Genomic DNA, 15,714 nt, shown 5'->3' with positions numbered 1-15,714 from the left:
ATCTTCTGGAAGGCCGCTGCAGTTTTCTGGGTGCACTCTAGCCACTCCTCCACAGAGCCCTCCTGCTCAAAAACGGCCTTGTCAAAGGCCGCCGCCAGGAATGTCATATTATTGGCCAAGTTTTGGAGGTGCAGCGCACAAGAAAAGGTACGATCCACGAGTTGCATCGTGAAACGATCTTTCTCATCCGGGGGACGCTGTTTAGGACCCGACCACCGGGGAAGTGGAGGGGGCCAGGCAAAAACTCAGATCCCCAGCAGCTGTTGGATCTCCCTCGCCCTAGGGCAGGTGAAGACAGGCCTAAGGGTCTTGTTTTGTGCCTCAGTCACCATGGAGGTAGAAAAATCTTCCGGGTGGGGTTCGTCGGCAGGGGGAAGATCCACTCTGAGGAGCTGGGCTGTCCCACAACTTGAGATTGGCTCGCATGTGGCGAACTTGCTCCGGCAATGCCAGACATGCAGCACAGGAATCTAATAGTTGGAGATGTGCCGGGCCCAGACACGCAACAGATGTGTCGTGCTGGTCCGCGGTCTTCAAAGGAAAATCACATGACTTACAATGATGAGACATCTCATACATTACCCGATGGTATTAAGTCTTAGGCTGAGTGGAAAAAGAGGCAGAGCGGCAAAAGACAGGGGGTGTTATAGACACTGGGGAGTGCCTGCCTGGGTGGAGAGTCACTCAATCCAAGTCTCAGGCCGAGGCCAGTGCCTCGATGTGGATTAACCAATAGCGAAGGCTGTTAGGGGGCGAAGCACATATGACATGGAACTTCCTGTCTGTCTTTGTCAGGTCCTCTACTGCCATGGTTCTTAACCTTTTGGGTCTCGGGCCCATTCAAGGAATAGATGTGATTCATGACTGTGACTACTGATTTTCATTTTTCATTTGTGTTGAATAACCACACATGTAAACAAACAAAAACCGTGTGAAATGACGTGATCGGTGCAAAGATATTTGTCATTAAAAAGTACAACCGGCGGCAGAACCAGGCGCAAGTCATGTTCATCACATTTGCTAAAATAAAAAAAGAAGAAAAAATATATCCTTGATGCAAACTGTTGAGGAAATAGGAAAGAAACTGTACATCATGAATACAATTCTGAATAACATAAACAATGTCTAAATATCATAAAATATTTTCCTTTTCATAAATAAACTCTTAAGAAGATGAGTAAAATGCAAATGAAAGTATCGACATAAAATGTTCTCATTAATTTTAATAAACGATCCAACAGCTGAACAGTTTTTACTTTTGTGGGCGCCATCACTTTCTTAATCATTTTTTTCTTTTCAAGAACTTCTAAAAAAATGGAGTTTGACAGCGCAAATGAAGTCTTGGCGTCCTATGTTGAAAGGGTCGAACTTTACTTCACTGCAAATGACGTGGAGGAAGAAAACAAAGTTCGCACTCCTCAGCATCATAGGCATTAAAACATACAGCCTCCTCAGGAACTTGCTTGCACTTTAAAAGCCCTCCACACAGACATTTCAAACAATTATGATCAGAGTCTGATCATATTGGGCTAGCTTGCTTGAAGATACATGACAGGACTGAAGAAGATAACAGGGAAACCGTCTGGATCACTCCAAATGTGTCCGGCATCAAACTGAAAATGGAGCTAGACACGGGTTCCGTCATTTCAAAAGCAGACTACTGTCAACAGTTCCACAACTTACCGCTGCTGAGGACATCTGTGCGACTCAAGACCTACACTGGTGAGAAAGTGAGTCCTGTAGGTAAGCTGAATGTGAAAGTGTCTTTTGAAGGCAAAGCACAACAACTAATGCTGTAAAGGAGGACCCCCACTCTTGGGTCGGGATTGGCTGAGAAAGATCAGACTGAACTGACATGATATCAGAGCCATACATCTGGCTCAACCAGGCAGTTTGCCCGGCGCCACGGAAAGACTATCGCTTCTAAAAAGCCACGAGAAAGTGTTTCTCGATGGTATAGGCACTCTAAAAGGGATAAAGGCAAGAATCGAGTTGACCGAAAACGCAACTTTCGCTACATTCCATAAAGCCATTTCGGTCCATTTTCTATTTGAATGGATTGGATGGTTGTATCCATTCAACGTATAGAGGGAGGAATTGTAGTGTACGGAGGATTTATTCCAGCAGGCGCATTGATCTGTCTATGTGACACTGTTGGCACTCAGCAAAAGTTGTGTTAAATGGAAGCCCTGTGTCTGTTTGGATTACTTGCAAAGACACTACAATTATTAAATCAAAACAAGAGGTTTTGTCAGTTCTGAGGCCTGAACGCCACGGAAACATTATTCATTTGTCACAACAATATAAAGTCCATGCATGTCTCAGAAGTGCCGAAGGGAAGACGCAGGTGCCTCTGGTTTCGAGGAGTGTGGTGAGCTGACAATGGATATCAGGACACATACAGTAACAGACGAGGGAGGGGTTTGCATCCAGCATCCCGGGGTCACCAGCTCATTATTGCCAAGAAGGAGTGGCATTTCTGTTGGAAGGTGCCCGTCTCTTCAAGTCTCCTGGGGTCTTGTTCAAGTGCGGAGAGGATGGAGATCAAAAGAATACTTTATCGAAGAAGAGCAAGGCGCAGATGTACCTGGCTGTGTCACAAGTTTGGGGTTAGGACAGCCACATCAACACCAAAGCTGTTGTCTTAGCGAGATGTCTTCCAAAGAGACATCCAGCAGAGGTTCAGTGTAGAGTCAGTTGAGGTAGAAACCGCCCAGCAGCACAAAGCCCTGGATGTCACAAGTCAGGCTCCTGATGTACAGGTGAGACGGAGCAGATATTGATCTGTTCCGATGCTGGAGCATAGAGGCCTCCTGCTCTGAACCCCTGGAACAAACAACATCACCGTGACTCATTTTGACATTTGACACGGACCCCTCCGAAGGTTTGATAGGTGACAGTGACGTGCTACGGCAACCTCTCACAGGAAATGGCAAAAGACAAAGAAGAAGGTGAGTTGACAACCTCACAACATTATAGTTCATTCTGAACACATTTGATGCTTTTGTACATTTGGCTTTGTTTCCCATCAGAGCTTTATGGACAAAACAGAATTTCCATAGTAGCCAGAGTGAGACTTGATCACACTCTGTGTAATAACATGGCTTCATTACAGCATTGCGCATAGTTCAGTCAATATTTAATTTTACTCTCATTTCAATGAGACTGAAAAGGAGGAATGAAGAAGAGTTATTATCATTTCTGCCCCTTTTTCCAACTTTTCCCTATTTTACTGATGTAGCTGTGTTAAGTTTGTGAGGTCCTTTTGTTGTGTTGTTTTTTTCTGCGAGTTAACTTAGTGTTACAGTCAGTCATTAGTGTGCTGCTGATATTCAGTTAATGATCTTCAAAGTCTCCTCTCCTGAAAGTTATTTCCTGAGTTTTCTCCACAAATGGAATGTATAACATAGAAAAGTGGAGTCACAAAGCATCAAGTAACAGAGAGGAGGGGCCAGAGAAGGAAATCTACAGGCACAGATTTAGTCTGTGGGGCCCCCAACCACAGACAATTTTGAGCACCCACTGGTGCAAACTCAAATCAGCGCCCTGCTTCCACATGTACCTTCAGGTCACTGCCGTGGTTCATTGTTAAGCCCTTGAAAATGAATGACGGGTCCGGAATCTTGGGAAAGAGTATCTTGTGGTATCTGAAAACATGACATTGACGTGAGTAAACTTGTTTTATACTAAAACTGAGGAAGTATACTTGAACTTTACTTATGACATACTAGAATTCAAATACAGTGGTACCTCGGTTCTCCACCACAATCCGTTCCAGACAGCCGTCCGAGAAGCTAATTGTTCGAAATCTGAATCCATTTTTCCCATTACAATGAATGGAAAAAGAAATAATGTGTTACAAGCCTTAAAATAGTCTTTTGTAGGAGTGAATGTAGAGTGTCTGCTGCAGGTGCGCTGTTCCTCTATGTGTGTGGCCGCTGCATGTGGGAGGGGTTGCCGAGTGAGTGACGTCTCTCCAGAAGTGAAGAGGTGCCCGGTGCGTGTCCAGCTCTGAATGTGCGCTTCTGTGCAGTTGGGCTGTGACAAAGTCATAAACCAAGTAACGCTCTGTCCCAGACTCGCCTCATCCCTGTCCCAGCTCCAGCCCACAACAGGACATCAAACCCTGGAGTGCGTGCTCCAGAGGTGTGGAGAGCGAGCACCTCCCCTGTGACACTCTACCACGGTCCAGTGTGGAGACAGGAAAGGTTTTACACCTCAATATGAAGAAAAAACAGTCAGTAAATGTAGCTAACGGGACACGTCTGCATACAGAGGCTGCGTTATACACAATAACAATGCACATCGTGGGTCAGCTGATCGGTCCGCGTACGTTTTTTCCGGCTTTTTCCGGGCGTTCGAGATCTCGAAATTTTTGTTCGAACTCTGATTTGTTCTAATTCCAGGACATTTGAAAAACGAGGTACCACTGTACTTACACTGAAGTATACTTAATAAAATTGACTTCAAGTATACTACTTTTTTCTTAGGGATTTCAAGTACATTATTATAAGTACATTATTTTTAGATACTTTGCCAGTGAACTACTAGTATATAGTCGAGACTATTCTACACTATACTTCATAAAATGAACTTCGATTATACATTTCTTGCGAAAGGTCGTCTCACTTTTTAGAGCTGAATATACATTATAAAATCATGAACTGCTTTCTTTCTTTCATCTCTGAATGATTCTTATAGTTTTAAATGAACCAAATGTCTGCTAACAAATAACATGTGCATCTTCCAGTCATCTGTTCTTGATGATGTTGTCAGCCAGAACTTGCCTCCTCAAGCAGGTGCAGAACAGGAGGACGCAGATGGACAGAGCCAGGGGAACCATAATAGCAAGCACCAGGGAAGTCTTGTCCAGAGGCTTGTTGGAACCTGAGAGATGACAGACAGGTCTCAGACGAAAACAGACTGACTTGAGTTCAACACAACCAAACAAAGTGCCAGGTCCAAATATCATGACAGAATCCGCAGCATCTTTCAATCACAATCTTCACTGGGTTAAATAAGAGCAAGCAGATCACCTCCACACAGCGGGCACAAAAACCTCACCATAGGAAAGAACATCGCCAAAGTCGCTTCTGTATCGTCTGCAGTGTATCAGACCGGTAATTCGGGACTTGAACTCATAACGACAGGCTTCGTTATAGAACAACAGTTCGGAACCATGTGACTCCCGTTCATCCTGAGAATCACACAAGCAACAGTAAAAAAAACAGTCAATCTGGCCCTCTTCCACTTTCAGATACAATCTTGAAAATCACTCAAAAGACGCTGAATAACTGAGCAGTTTAATGAGGAAGCGAAAGTCAAAGGTCAGCCCAGCTGTTGGGGTGACATTTTGAATTTCTTTGCCCAAAACAGTTTGTAACTATTTATGTGTGAAGAACATGGTCAATGTTTGGGGCCATATCCAAGACACTTACTTGCTCTTTCTTACATACTGAGTAATGAAGACGATATTTCCAGTCACACGTTTTTAACACCCCTGGTTGCATCCATGTCACTCTCAGTTGGTCACCTTCCTTAGTGACGGTGAACTTCGGAGGTTCCATTACTGCAGAGAAAGTTGACCTCAGCTGTGACGTCACTTCTCCACCACGCACTTCTGTACCTGAAACACCAACCTAGTCGAGGCCTGAAGGTGCGACTTCCCTGCGTGGTCCTGAGCAGCATGCAGATATCCTCTATGTAAATGCTTCCAGTTAGGTAGCAACCGTTCCTCTGTCCTCCTCTGTAAGGCTCGCCACACTCTGTCATGGAGTTCAGGAGCTCCCTGGATTCTCCACAAATCCTGACACACAGGAGACAAGAAAAAAACCAAAAACAACTGAGGGCTACATTGGCGCTAATGAGTTTTGTCTTTTCAATTATACTTTAGGTTGCAAGTAACTCAATATATAAATGAAAATGTCAGCATTAATTCATGTGAACTACAGTATGGGATCTTGTGTGAGTCAATGATGGAGCGCAGAGAGAGGGGCCCCGCCTCCTTTTTTTTTGTTTACTAATCACAATTTATTAAAGACATTCAGACCAGAATGATGGGAAAGATTGAACAAAGTAACTCATAGTCACATGTCAGAAGCAACTACATCTAAATACAGAAATATGTAAAGATACTTCATGGCCTGTTACACACCTGTACCTACGAGTGACGTTTAACTTTAAAATGCCGTACCAGACACCTCGCACAGGCAGTGTACACATGATTTATTGAATCCCGCTCAGTCAGCATGTGTTTTTTTTTAAAGTTGTTCTCCATTTTTTCCACCCTCGTGTCTAGTTATAGAGTATTAAGAGTATTGAACAAGTCACAACAATAGATGCCACTGGAGCATGGAGGGAATCGAGCCTACAATGACGTCATCACGTTATTTTTATAATATTTATTTTATAGTTAGTAGTTATTATTAGTTATTATTATAGTAATAGTTATTTTATAAACGGAAAGAAAATCTCCACATGAACTTAACGTTGCCTTCAGGACTCGAACTGTGGCGATGACACGACTGCAGTTTTGTTTCACACCATGAAAACTGAAATGGAACCCTGGACCTGAATCTTCAACAGGCGCGACTCAAACTAGCAAAGATCAACAACTTACATTGTCATGTTTGGAATGTAGTCTCACCTCGGAAGGGAAGAGTTTACCACCAGTTGTCGCCACCAAGCGTCCACTGGTAGTACCGCACTTGAACGCACCGCACTTCTCCCACACTGTATTTATCGTTATACCACTATGGTGGAGCGCCGTGACCGTATGTCAACAGCAGCTCCGGATAACAAAAATTGTGCTTCCGAAATCTTTTGATTGCGATTCCGCAGTAACACTGTGCCAAGCACCATACTGTTCCATTGAAGGAAGAAGCCCTTTTATCGACCCGAAGCTTCACGGATTTGATATGGAAACGCAACACACCTCTTAGCCACGGTGCCAGTGACTCATCCGGTTAACGATGTGATCTAATATGAACACACAAATGAAGTATATGACCAACACTGTTATTATTTTTCCACATCAGTCTGCCAGAATTTTTGGATTAAGCGCGTTTTTTTCCGCCCCGGACAGCACTGTGGAATCCTGGGTAACGCGCCACGTGACCAGCCTCGCACGACTCAACCGAAATTAGAGCGTCAACAGCGCCACGACAAACAGCAATAAAGCAACCACTTATTTATTCACCTTTTCCACATTACCTTGGAAAGAGAATGTTTCCGTTTGCCATGCAAGTTAGGACAAAGTTAAGACACAGCGACTGTTGTCAAACGGCTGCCTGTATGAGTCATACAGCATGAGTCATCACTCGTCACGCGATGTTCAGGGAGTCCTTCATGGACAGACGGTTTTTTATCAATGACAACTGGTGCATCTGAGATATTGAGCTCGCTCTTACTTGGAGTAAAAGGCGAAGAACTTCGCACTTAATCCATTAGGACTTCAAAGTGTGAGTCACTGCCTCGGAGTTTCCGGCCGTGCTTCCGCCTAATGTGGAGCTCAGTCTCCAGGGAGTCCAGCAGAAGCTACTGGATTGTATATGTTTCCGCTGGGTCTTAAAAGAGAACTGAGAGTTCACCCAGCGAAACGAGAGGATGACGTCTTTGGTACATGACAGATATGTCAAACTGTTGTTATTAAACGAGGCCAGCGCTTGGCATGATAACGATCATGGGAAAAATTCAGCCTCTCAGATCTCGATTTTCGCCCGTCACCCTGTTCCTCCACTGAGCACGGACTCGGCGACTTAGATGCGCTTCTCCTTCCTGACCACCAGATGTCGCCGTACTCTGGATCAGCCCGATGACGAGTTGGAGAGGACACTGTATCGGTTCTGCGCATGGGCAAGAGGCGTGTTTGCGAGTCCCGCGATGACAGGGGAAAGTACCGCCTTCCTTGCTTATGACATGCCCAGTCAGAGGAGCGCTATTTTAGCCAATCAGAGGGCGAGGACCTTCAACCACCGTCCCGGGATTCGCCAATGGAGCGAGAGGCGGGAAGACACCCTGGGCAGGTCGCCAGTCCTTCGCGGGGCACGCGCACATGCACACCGAGGGGCAATTTCATTTGTTATTATTAATACGTATTTCATTTAATTTGCTTTGTTGTTAAATATTGCATGTGTTGAGAGGAGATTGTTCTCATATTGTCGCTATATATTTTTTAATTGACTTTGCTTTGGCCTTTGTTTAATGTGTTTACTTTAATTTTCATTGCAGATGCTTCAAAAATGCTATTATTAAACAGTATTAAATAAAGGTCTCATGACATTGTGACGTTCTGGATTTATGTTTACGCTGTTCCTGAAAGAGTCCAATGGTGACGAGTGACGGTGGAGCGAGAGGCTGCGCTGAAGGGGGGGGGAGTTGTTGAGGAGAGCCAGGAGCTGCGGTTGTTTCTCTTTTCTATGAGACCACGCCACAGAGTTTGACAGAAATAAAAGAAGAAAGTAAACTACGGAACGGCTTTTTTTTTTTTTTTTTTTTGTCTACAACCAGTAGACGCTATGACATGAATTGTGATATTTCTTTTTGTCATATTGCCCAACCCTGCTATAGATAGAGAGGTACTTATGGCGATAACTAGATTACATATGGATGCTCAATTTCCCAGAAAACTTCTAGTCATCTCAGCTAATTTGGGTTGAGAGGGCGCAGGCTTGGCACTTTACAGTAACCTGCCGTGGTCCAAGACCAGAAGCTGCCCGCCATGACTATGGGTCACTGCCTTAAAGTCATCTGACCCATGGACACAGTCGACAGGACTCAGTCGCGTGTGTGTGTGGGGACCAAAGTAGAATCCGATGAAATGATTTGCCGTGTGACATTGTGAGCATTCACCATTAGGTTTAGGTCGCCGAACCACATCATACACACAGCATAGAAGGTCATTTGCAGCTACACGTTTAAAAATAAAAAGTCATCAAAAGGGTTTATCCAGTGTAACACACTATTGCATCTCTGTTGAGGACTCATTGTTTGTTTGTTTGTTTTTTTCTCAGTACAGAATGAAAGACATTCATAGACAAAACAGGATTATTATTTTTGGCACATTCTCACTAAAACACACCCAACACGCCCAACAAGACCGGAGAGGTCTTTCAAACACACAAAACATTTGCTGTGCAAAACACATCGTATTGTTGGCGCACAATCCCACACAAAGACACACAGCAACACAAAACAACCATCGCACAGACACAACACCAACACCAGCAGCACAACATTTAAGAACGTGTACCTGTAGGACAGCGTCGCCTTGAGGTCCGGACTCTCTGGAATCCAGCTGCAGTTGGTCTTATTGATGGCAATGACACATTTGAAGTCTTCCAAAGATGCAGCTGCACAGAACAAAGGAGGACAGAGATCAAACCCACAGCCTCATCCCAGAGGTCTTCTTGTTCGTCTCACCATGGGACTCTTTAGGTCGTACTTCCACACGTACAGGCAAACTGTTCTTCAAGTTGCAGGACTTATTAATGGTAGTGATGCTGTAGGTGCACTGCTCCGACTCCTCTGTCAAACAAGAAGTGATGAAACTGAAGTTTTCTGTTGGGTGGCACCGCTGGGAAAACAGACACATATGTAGGCTTTAGTAGAAATGTTTGTCATACACAACACAGGTTTTCAGTTTCTCAACCTCATCCTCCAGGGAACAGAACAGGTAGGAGATGATGCAGTCTTCTACTGGGTCGTGTTCCTGCCACGACACTTCCACGGTGAACGAGTCCAACCAGGTGTAGGACAGATTCTTCGGCGGAAGCAGCTGATCTGCAGAGTTTCTATCTTTAGCTTTTTCATTGGCATGTGACATGAACCCATGACAGCTTTGCAAAGCTTGAACAGAGTGTGAACAAACTCAGAGACAGTGGGGGCTTGATGGTCGATGGGATGGAGCAGATAAGTAGACCTGGATGGCGTCAGGTGTCGAAAGAGAAGTGGGGTTGTCTGGATGTGTTCTCTCGCAAGCTTGTATTAGTGCAGGACTTTTGGTATCAAAGAAAGATTTTTGGCAAGCAAAAAAACTGAAGTTGACTGTTACTGTTCTGCCGTGAACAGTGTAACTGTATAGAAGCGGTTCACCAGACAGTGAACAGCATATAAAAACATGCAGACAAAAGCAAACAATGAGGTCAAACTATGCTCGACACGGGGAAGACTTCCTGGCTCAAAACGGGTTCATCTTGTTCTAGACCTTTGGATTCAAGAAATATTTTTGATGAGGTCAAATTGGATTAGTGGCTCCGATATGAGGGACCTGAACCTGCAGTGAACTACACTTCAATTATTACTGCAGCCCTGCTGTGACATTGCCACATGATGAATGAGTGTCTGTTTGAAGTGAAAGCTGAGAGAAGTCAGGAACAACCAACAACTGATCGCACTTGAGTGGGTGATTGAAAATCCTTGATTATTGCCAATACCAATTATTTATTTTGAAATAACGTTTACATTCAGCAGTATTTTAGTTTCAAAGATAAAGGACGGGGCGGAAGTAAGTGATTTAAATTACATCCGTAGCACAGCACACCTTACTGGCGCATCGGGCCCCATGTTGGGTGAGGGCCCTCAGACAGCAGCTGATTATGAATTGAATGCAACAACAAATTGTGTTACGGGCAGAAAAGTGCTACAACACCATGGACTTGAATCCAAATCTTCAAATACAAACATGCACCTTCTGCAAAATCTGGCAACCCACTCCACCTTTTACAGCAACACCGCTGTACCTGGCAACCCTAAACCTACCCTAAGTTTACAGGACATTTAAACGTAAAGTGGAGCGCGAGATTATAATTGTAGTTTGCATGACAAGAAGAATTCATTTGTTGTCTCCTCAAATGCACTTTAGTTTTTCAGAATGCATGTTTACTCTCAAGGCCTGATGGGAATGAAACAATTGGTTGTGCTGTGGTGTTTTTTTTTTTTTTTTTAAGTGAAGGCACTCACTCACTTCTATGTAGACAAGGCCAGAAGCAGCACTGTCTTAAGAGTCAGATCCTTCAGTGAAGACTCCGCCAAAGGTTCAAACGGTGAATTACACAGCCCGACCATATATATATATATATGTATATATATATATATATATATATATATATATATATATATATATATATATATATATATGGTCGGGCTGTGTAATTCACTGTTTGAACCTGAATTACACAGGTTCAAACGGTGAATTACACCGTTTGAACCTTCGGCATAATAGGTCGCAAGAACTATTGGCGGACAGACTGTTCAACTGCCATTGTGGTGGGAGTCTCAGAGGTCTGCTTGAGGGCCTGAGAGCGCTTTGTATGAGGTCCATTTCTTCATACGCCCCTCTTTTCAGCGGTGCTTCCATGGAGGACTCATGGATGCTCATGCATACTTGAAGGACATGGTGGACTCTTTGGGGGCCCATACTGTCCTATCTTCATCCTTGGCTGACCGGTAGGATGTCAACCACTTGGTTCCTGAGGTTTTCTTTCCTGCCCTGCTGGTAGGAGACGCTATGGTTTTAACCAATAGCGAAGGCCGTTAGAGGGCAGCTCACATATGACATAGAAATCCTGGTTACGTAATGTAACCGCAGTTCTATGAGTATGTGCGTTGCCCTCTGACTGGGTGCCCAGCAGGCCTGTCTTCTGCATCTTCCAAAAGACAAGGGGGTTACAGGTAGTGAGCCAATCAATCGACGTCTCAGTCCGAGGCCAGTGCCTGGGTGTGGATTAACCAATAGCGAGGGCCATAAGAGGGCTCCGCACATATTCATAGAACTGCGGTTACACTAGGTAACCCAGATTTCTGAAGCACCTAAGCTGGCGTTCATCGTGTTTTGACTTGGGCTTTGTTATCTCTCAACCGCAATTGGTCGAAGGTTTCTACCGCTCTTAATATGCTGAGCATGAATTGACATAAACCTCTTGGGAAGCTTGATCAGAGCCGCCATTATGATACAATACAATAATAATGATAATAAATGTATCTGTCTGATCATTATTATTGTTGTTGCTGATGTCATGGAGAGGGTGTTCAGGCCGCTGTTTATGTTGTTTATGGTCACCAGATGAAAATAAATCCATGCGCTATTTACGAAACTAAAACTAAAAAGGGGACATAAATAATACAGGGACATTTGGATTTTCATTCATCATTCACGAGCTGATATGCCTCGCTATAAATGATCTTACAAATCCATTGCGGAGCGCTGCTGAGCTGACTACGGTGACAAACAGGTGAACCCGTGTCATGAAGCGAAGCGCTGACGGTTCAACGAGCGACTCTTACCTACACCGCAGGTGAGACTCGGAAGCGTGACGGCCAAAATCAAGAGCTCCAGAGAGACAGCTGCCATTCCTCGTCTTTTTCCTAACAATGGGAAATAACAGCGAGCCGAGAGAATTAAAAGGACAGCGAGAGGAAATAGTCCACGAGCCGCCGCTGGAGTGAGAGTCAAAACTCCGGAAGTGGAATGTCTCCTCTCTCATTGATTTTCACTTCACATCACAAGTTGTGCTCGCGGTCATATTAACTTGGATTTGTCGCTCAGCGGTTGAATGCCTCATCCCTCTTATCGTTAAATTGTAACCCTTCCCTTTACACGTTTATTACTCCAAACGTATTTTGGAAAACTAACGTTTTTCCATGTATTTTTTCTAGAAAAATATAGTTGACTTACACTTTTCGAAGAGTTTATACGTTTAATATAAATGAAAAAAAAAAAGATTGAATATCAGATAATATAAATGAATAATATGATATAAATGAAATACAAAATAAAATAAACAATATATACTATTATAAATTATTCTTAAATAATAATATTATAAATGATTACAAACTTATTGACCACAAAAAAGTCATTATTATTAACAATAAATAAATAAGTAAAATAAATCATCAGTCACTGCAATCAATATTACTTTTATGCCATATAAAATATCAGCACATATTGTTAGCACAAAAAAGGTTACTATCAAAATTGCAAGTATCATACAAACACAGTATTTCACAAAGAATGAGAGCAATGGTGAAAAGTATTGGGTATTAACATTTTCTATGAAAAACAATACAAAGCATATCTTGAAAAAGTTCAGCAATGAGGAATGAGGAAAAAAAACACACACCATTTATGATCAAATGAACTAACCAGAACAATGGACAAAAGTTCCAGTATATTTATTTTGATCCACATTTTCAGATTGACATGTGCTCTGAAATCATTCGTAGTACATTAAATGAATCCGTTGGAGATCTTTGACTTGAGCAACGGGCCGAAGAAAAAGCAAGAAAAAGCACTAAGAACGTGTGATAGAGAAACAGCTGCACTTCCGTGTACATAAAAACTCCCAGTTTTGTTCCGATATAAATACAAACATTTACAACCTGAAAACAAATTATGTACACCTGCGTAAATACCAGGATCATTTCAGTGTAGCACTTGTGGAAGAATCCGGCTCCTCTGAGAACGTCAAAGGCACCATGTCATACAATAAAAACATACAGGGATTATGTTTGGAGCGATGCGTGTTGCAACATCCTGAATCCTTGTCAACGTATTTTCAATTCATGTTGACACGTTTTAGGTTCATCAAACTTGTAAGGACTGGTACTGTCATGGATGGCAGGCATTTATGAATTCCAGGTGCAAGGAGCGACCTGGACAGCATTAACCTCAACACTAAAACATTTCCCAGGAAAGGACACATTTGGCCATTAATAAGAGCTTTCCAGTGGATCTGAATAAAATATTCAGACTTTAGGCGCAAGAGAAATACTGGAGGTCGAAAGTTCACACAGTTAAAGGAACTGTTGACAAAGTGAGTAACAGGAAGTGGCCAGTACACTGACAATGAATGGATGACCTTAAAGGAAAACTAGTAAAAGCCTTTTCTGGGAGTTTTGAACAGTGACATTTTTAACAAGAATTAAAAAAAATGGAACAACTACGTTCCTTGACACCATCCACAAAGGTATTCCTTAAAAAGTCCTTCAACTTCCTGATACTAATCCTGCATAGATCTGCTGAGGGGGTCATAAAAAAGCTTTTACTGTGAAAGAGAAAATGCTGCAGCTAGTGCTCATGGCAGAAGCTGAACCAGACATGCAGCGATACATTCAAAACCTTCATACAGTAGCAGCACAGGCTATGCTCAAAATGCTTAAGAGGTCACTTTGAAAGGAAACATGACAAGGAGGTGTTGAGGTTGCGGTTGCTGAGGAATACAGCAGGAGGCGGGACATCCAAGGCCTATCGTTCCTGTTATTTGTTGGGACAAAAAGCAGGTCATAAATATAATGCCACATTTCTTTGTTCGTGGTGATGTCCGTCAGAGTCACAAATGTTAGCCCAGATCTGTGCACGTCCCACTGATGGCCCGGAACACATGCAGAGAGTTGTGCAACAGTGAACGCATCATGTCCTCCTGGTAGATCTGGAGGGAAAGCACGCACACACAAACACCGGGTTAGTTAGTTCCCATGGTCAGCAGCTGATGGGAGTGTGGGAGGGGGCACGAAACAAACCAGATCACAAACAACACCACTGATGTTTACACGCTGTTTACACTGATGAGTGTGGGATAGGCACATGGACAAGGTGTCATCCTGTTGTATACAGAGGTGGAAAAGAGTTTCTGGTCCCACTTGAAATTTGACCAAATCAAGAAAAATCAACATGAAATAGCTCGGAAAATTCCTTTTGTTGTGTTGGGTGCATTAACAAATGCAAATGATTTTTTGTTTAAGGAAAACTCAACTATATTCTTGACAGCTTCGACAGCTCAGTTCTCAACATTGTCAGTGTCAACAATGAACAGAATATGTTAACAAATCCGAATAAAATATAAATAAACCAGCTTATCATCAAATTAATATTTCGCAGTCCTGCCATTAGCACACAGCAGAATGCATGTGCTCAGAATATTGAGAATATAATGAGAATATTTTCCACCACTGTATGTATAATAACACATTTTATAAACACATATAACACATATACACATATAAACACATATAATTTTTATGTTGAGAATGGCAAGACGCCAAATACACAACACAGCTGCGATAATCTGATATATTGCAATATATCGCGATATATGTTACTGATATTTAGCAGAGCTCACGTAAAAGCAGCCCAAATCTCTTCACTCATCGAGGATTGATTTGAGTTTATTGAGTTGAGTTTGAGTTTGCATTCACAACATGCTTTGACCAAATAATGAATAAACTGCGTGTTGCGCTGCCTCACAAGTGTCACATAGCAGCGGCGCTCTAGTAACATTTTGTATGTCAAGGCAACAGGCAGATGTCGATCATCTTAATTTGGAGTTTATTGAATGTTTTGTAACATTTAGAGTTCATGGCATGATTTCATCAAATTCGATCATCAATCCATGATCTTAATTCAATCCCGGTCTCCTGCTCCTTTCATTATCCTTCATGTTTCAGATTTTTAATTTGAACAACTGAAAAATGGCACGTAATTCACTATGTGTGTTGTAATAAAATCTCCCTATTTGCAGTCAGTGTATCACTTTTCTAATGCGACAGAGAGCGCAACAATATATTGCAATATCAATTGTTCCCCACCCCTAATACATATGATAAGGCAATTGTCATGTCTGTTCATAATTCCTGGCTCTCACAATCGTACCACAGGTATTATTTATATAGACACTTTTAACACAATTGACCTCAAAAACAGTTGAGGACATCATC

General features: G+C 42.8%; 2 protein-coding genes and 1 non-coding gene across 11 annotated transcripts in view; all 3 read right to left on the bottom strand.

The window, feature by feature from the left end:
* Positions 1–865: 865 nt before the first annotated feature.
* LOC128756418 (interleukin-13 receptor subunit alpha-1-like) lies at positions 866–12,477 on the bottom strand. Its single transcript, XM_053860924.1, has 10 exons — positions 12,283–12,477; positions 9,650–9,780; positions 9,421–9,574; positions 9,251–9,350; positions 5,640–5,806; positions 5,439–5,569; positions 5,065–5,197; positions 4,788–4,887; positions 3,563–3,647; positions 866–2,826 (listed from the first exon to the last, which is right to left on the bottom strand). Exons 1-10 carry the CDS (start codon positions 12,347–12,349, stop codon positions 2,737–2,739), a joined length of 1,158 nt encoding a protein of 385 aa, XP_053716899.1. The 5' UTR covers positions 12,350–12,477; the 3' UTR covers positions 866–2,736.
* Positions 6,759–6,891, bottom strand: LOC128756608 (U11 spliceosomal RNA). The gene has a single exon (XR_008414286.1). It is a non-coding gene; the product is annotated as a U11 spliceosomal RNA (small nuclear RNA).
* Positions 12,478–12,904: 427 nt separating the features above from the next.
* dock11 (dedicator of cytokinesis 11) overlaps positions 12,905–15,714 on the bottom strand; it is a 44,664-nt gene continuing 41,854 nt past the window's right edge. For 4 of the 9 annotated variants that reach the window (XM_053861237.1, XM_053861235.1, XM_053861234.1 and 1 more), the window contains one exon: positions 12,907–14,429. In XM_053861237.1, coding sequence (XP_053717212.1) covers positions 14,340–14,429 — 90 coding nt within the window. In that variant the 3' untranslated portion in view covers positions 12,907–14,339. Of the gene's footprint in view, positions 14,430–15,714 lie in introns of all 9 variants that reach the window. The other 5 variants (XM_053861236.1, XM_053861233.1, XM_053861241.1 and 2 more) reach the window with 3 other exon arrangements.

Source organism: Synchiropus splendidus, chromosome 3 (genome assembly GCF_027744825.2).
Source record: "Synchiropus splendidus isolate RoL2022-P1 chromosome 3, RoL_Sspl_1.0, whole genome shotgun sequence".
Lineage (NCBI taxonomy): Eukaryota > Metazoa > Chordata > Actinopteri > Syngnathiformes > Callionymidae > Synchiropus > Synchiropus splendidus.
This window is presented reverse-complemented; position numbering and strand designations above follow the sequence as displayed.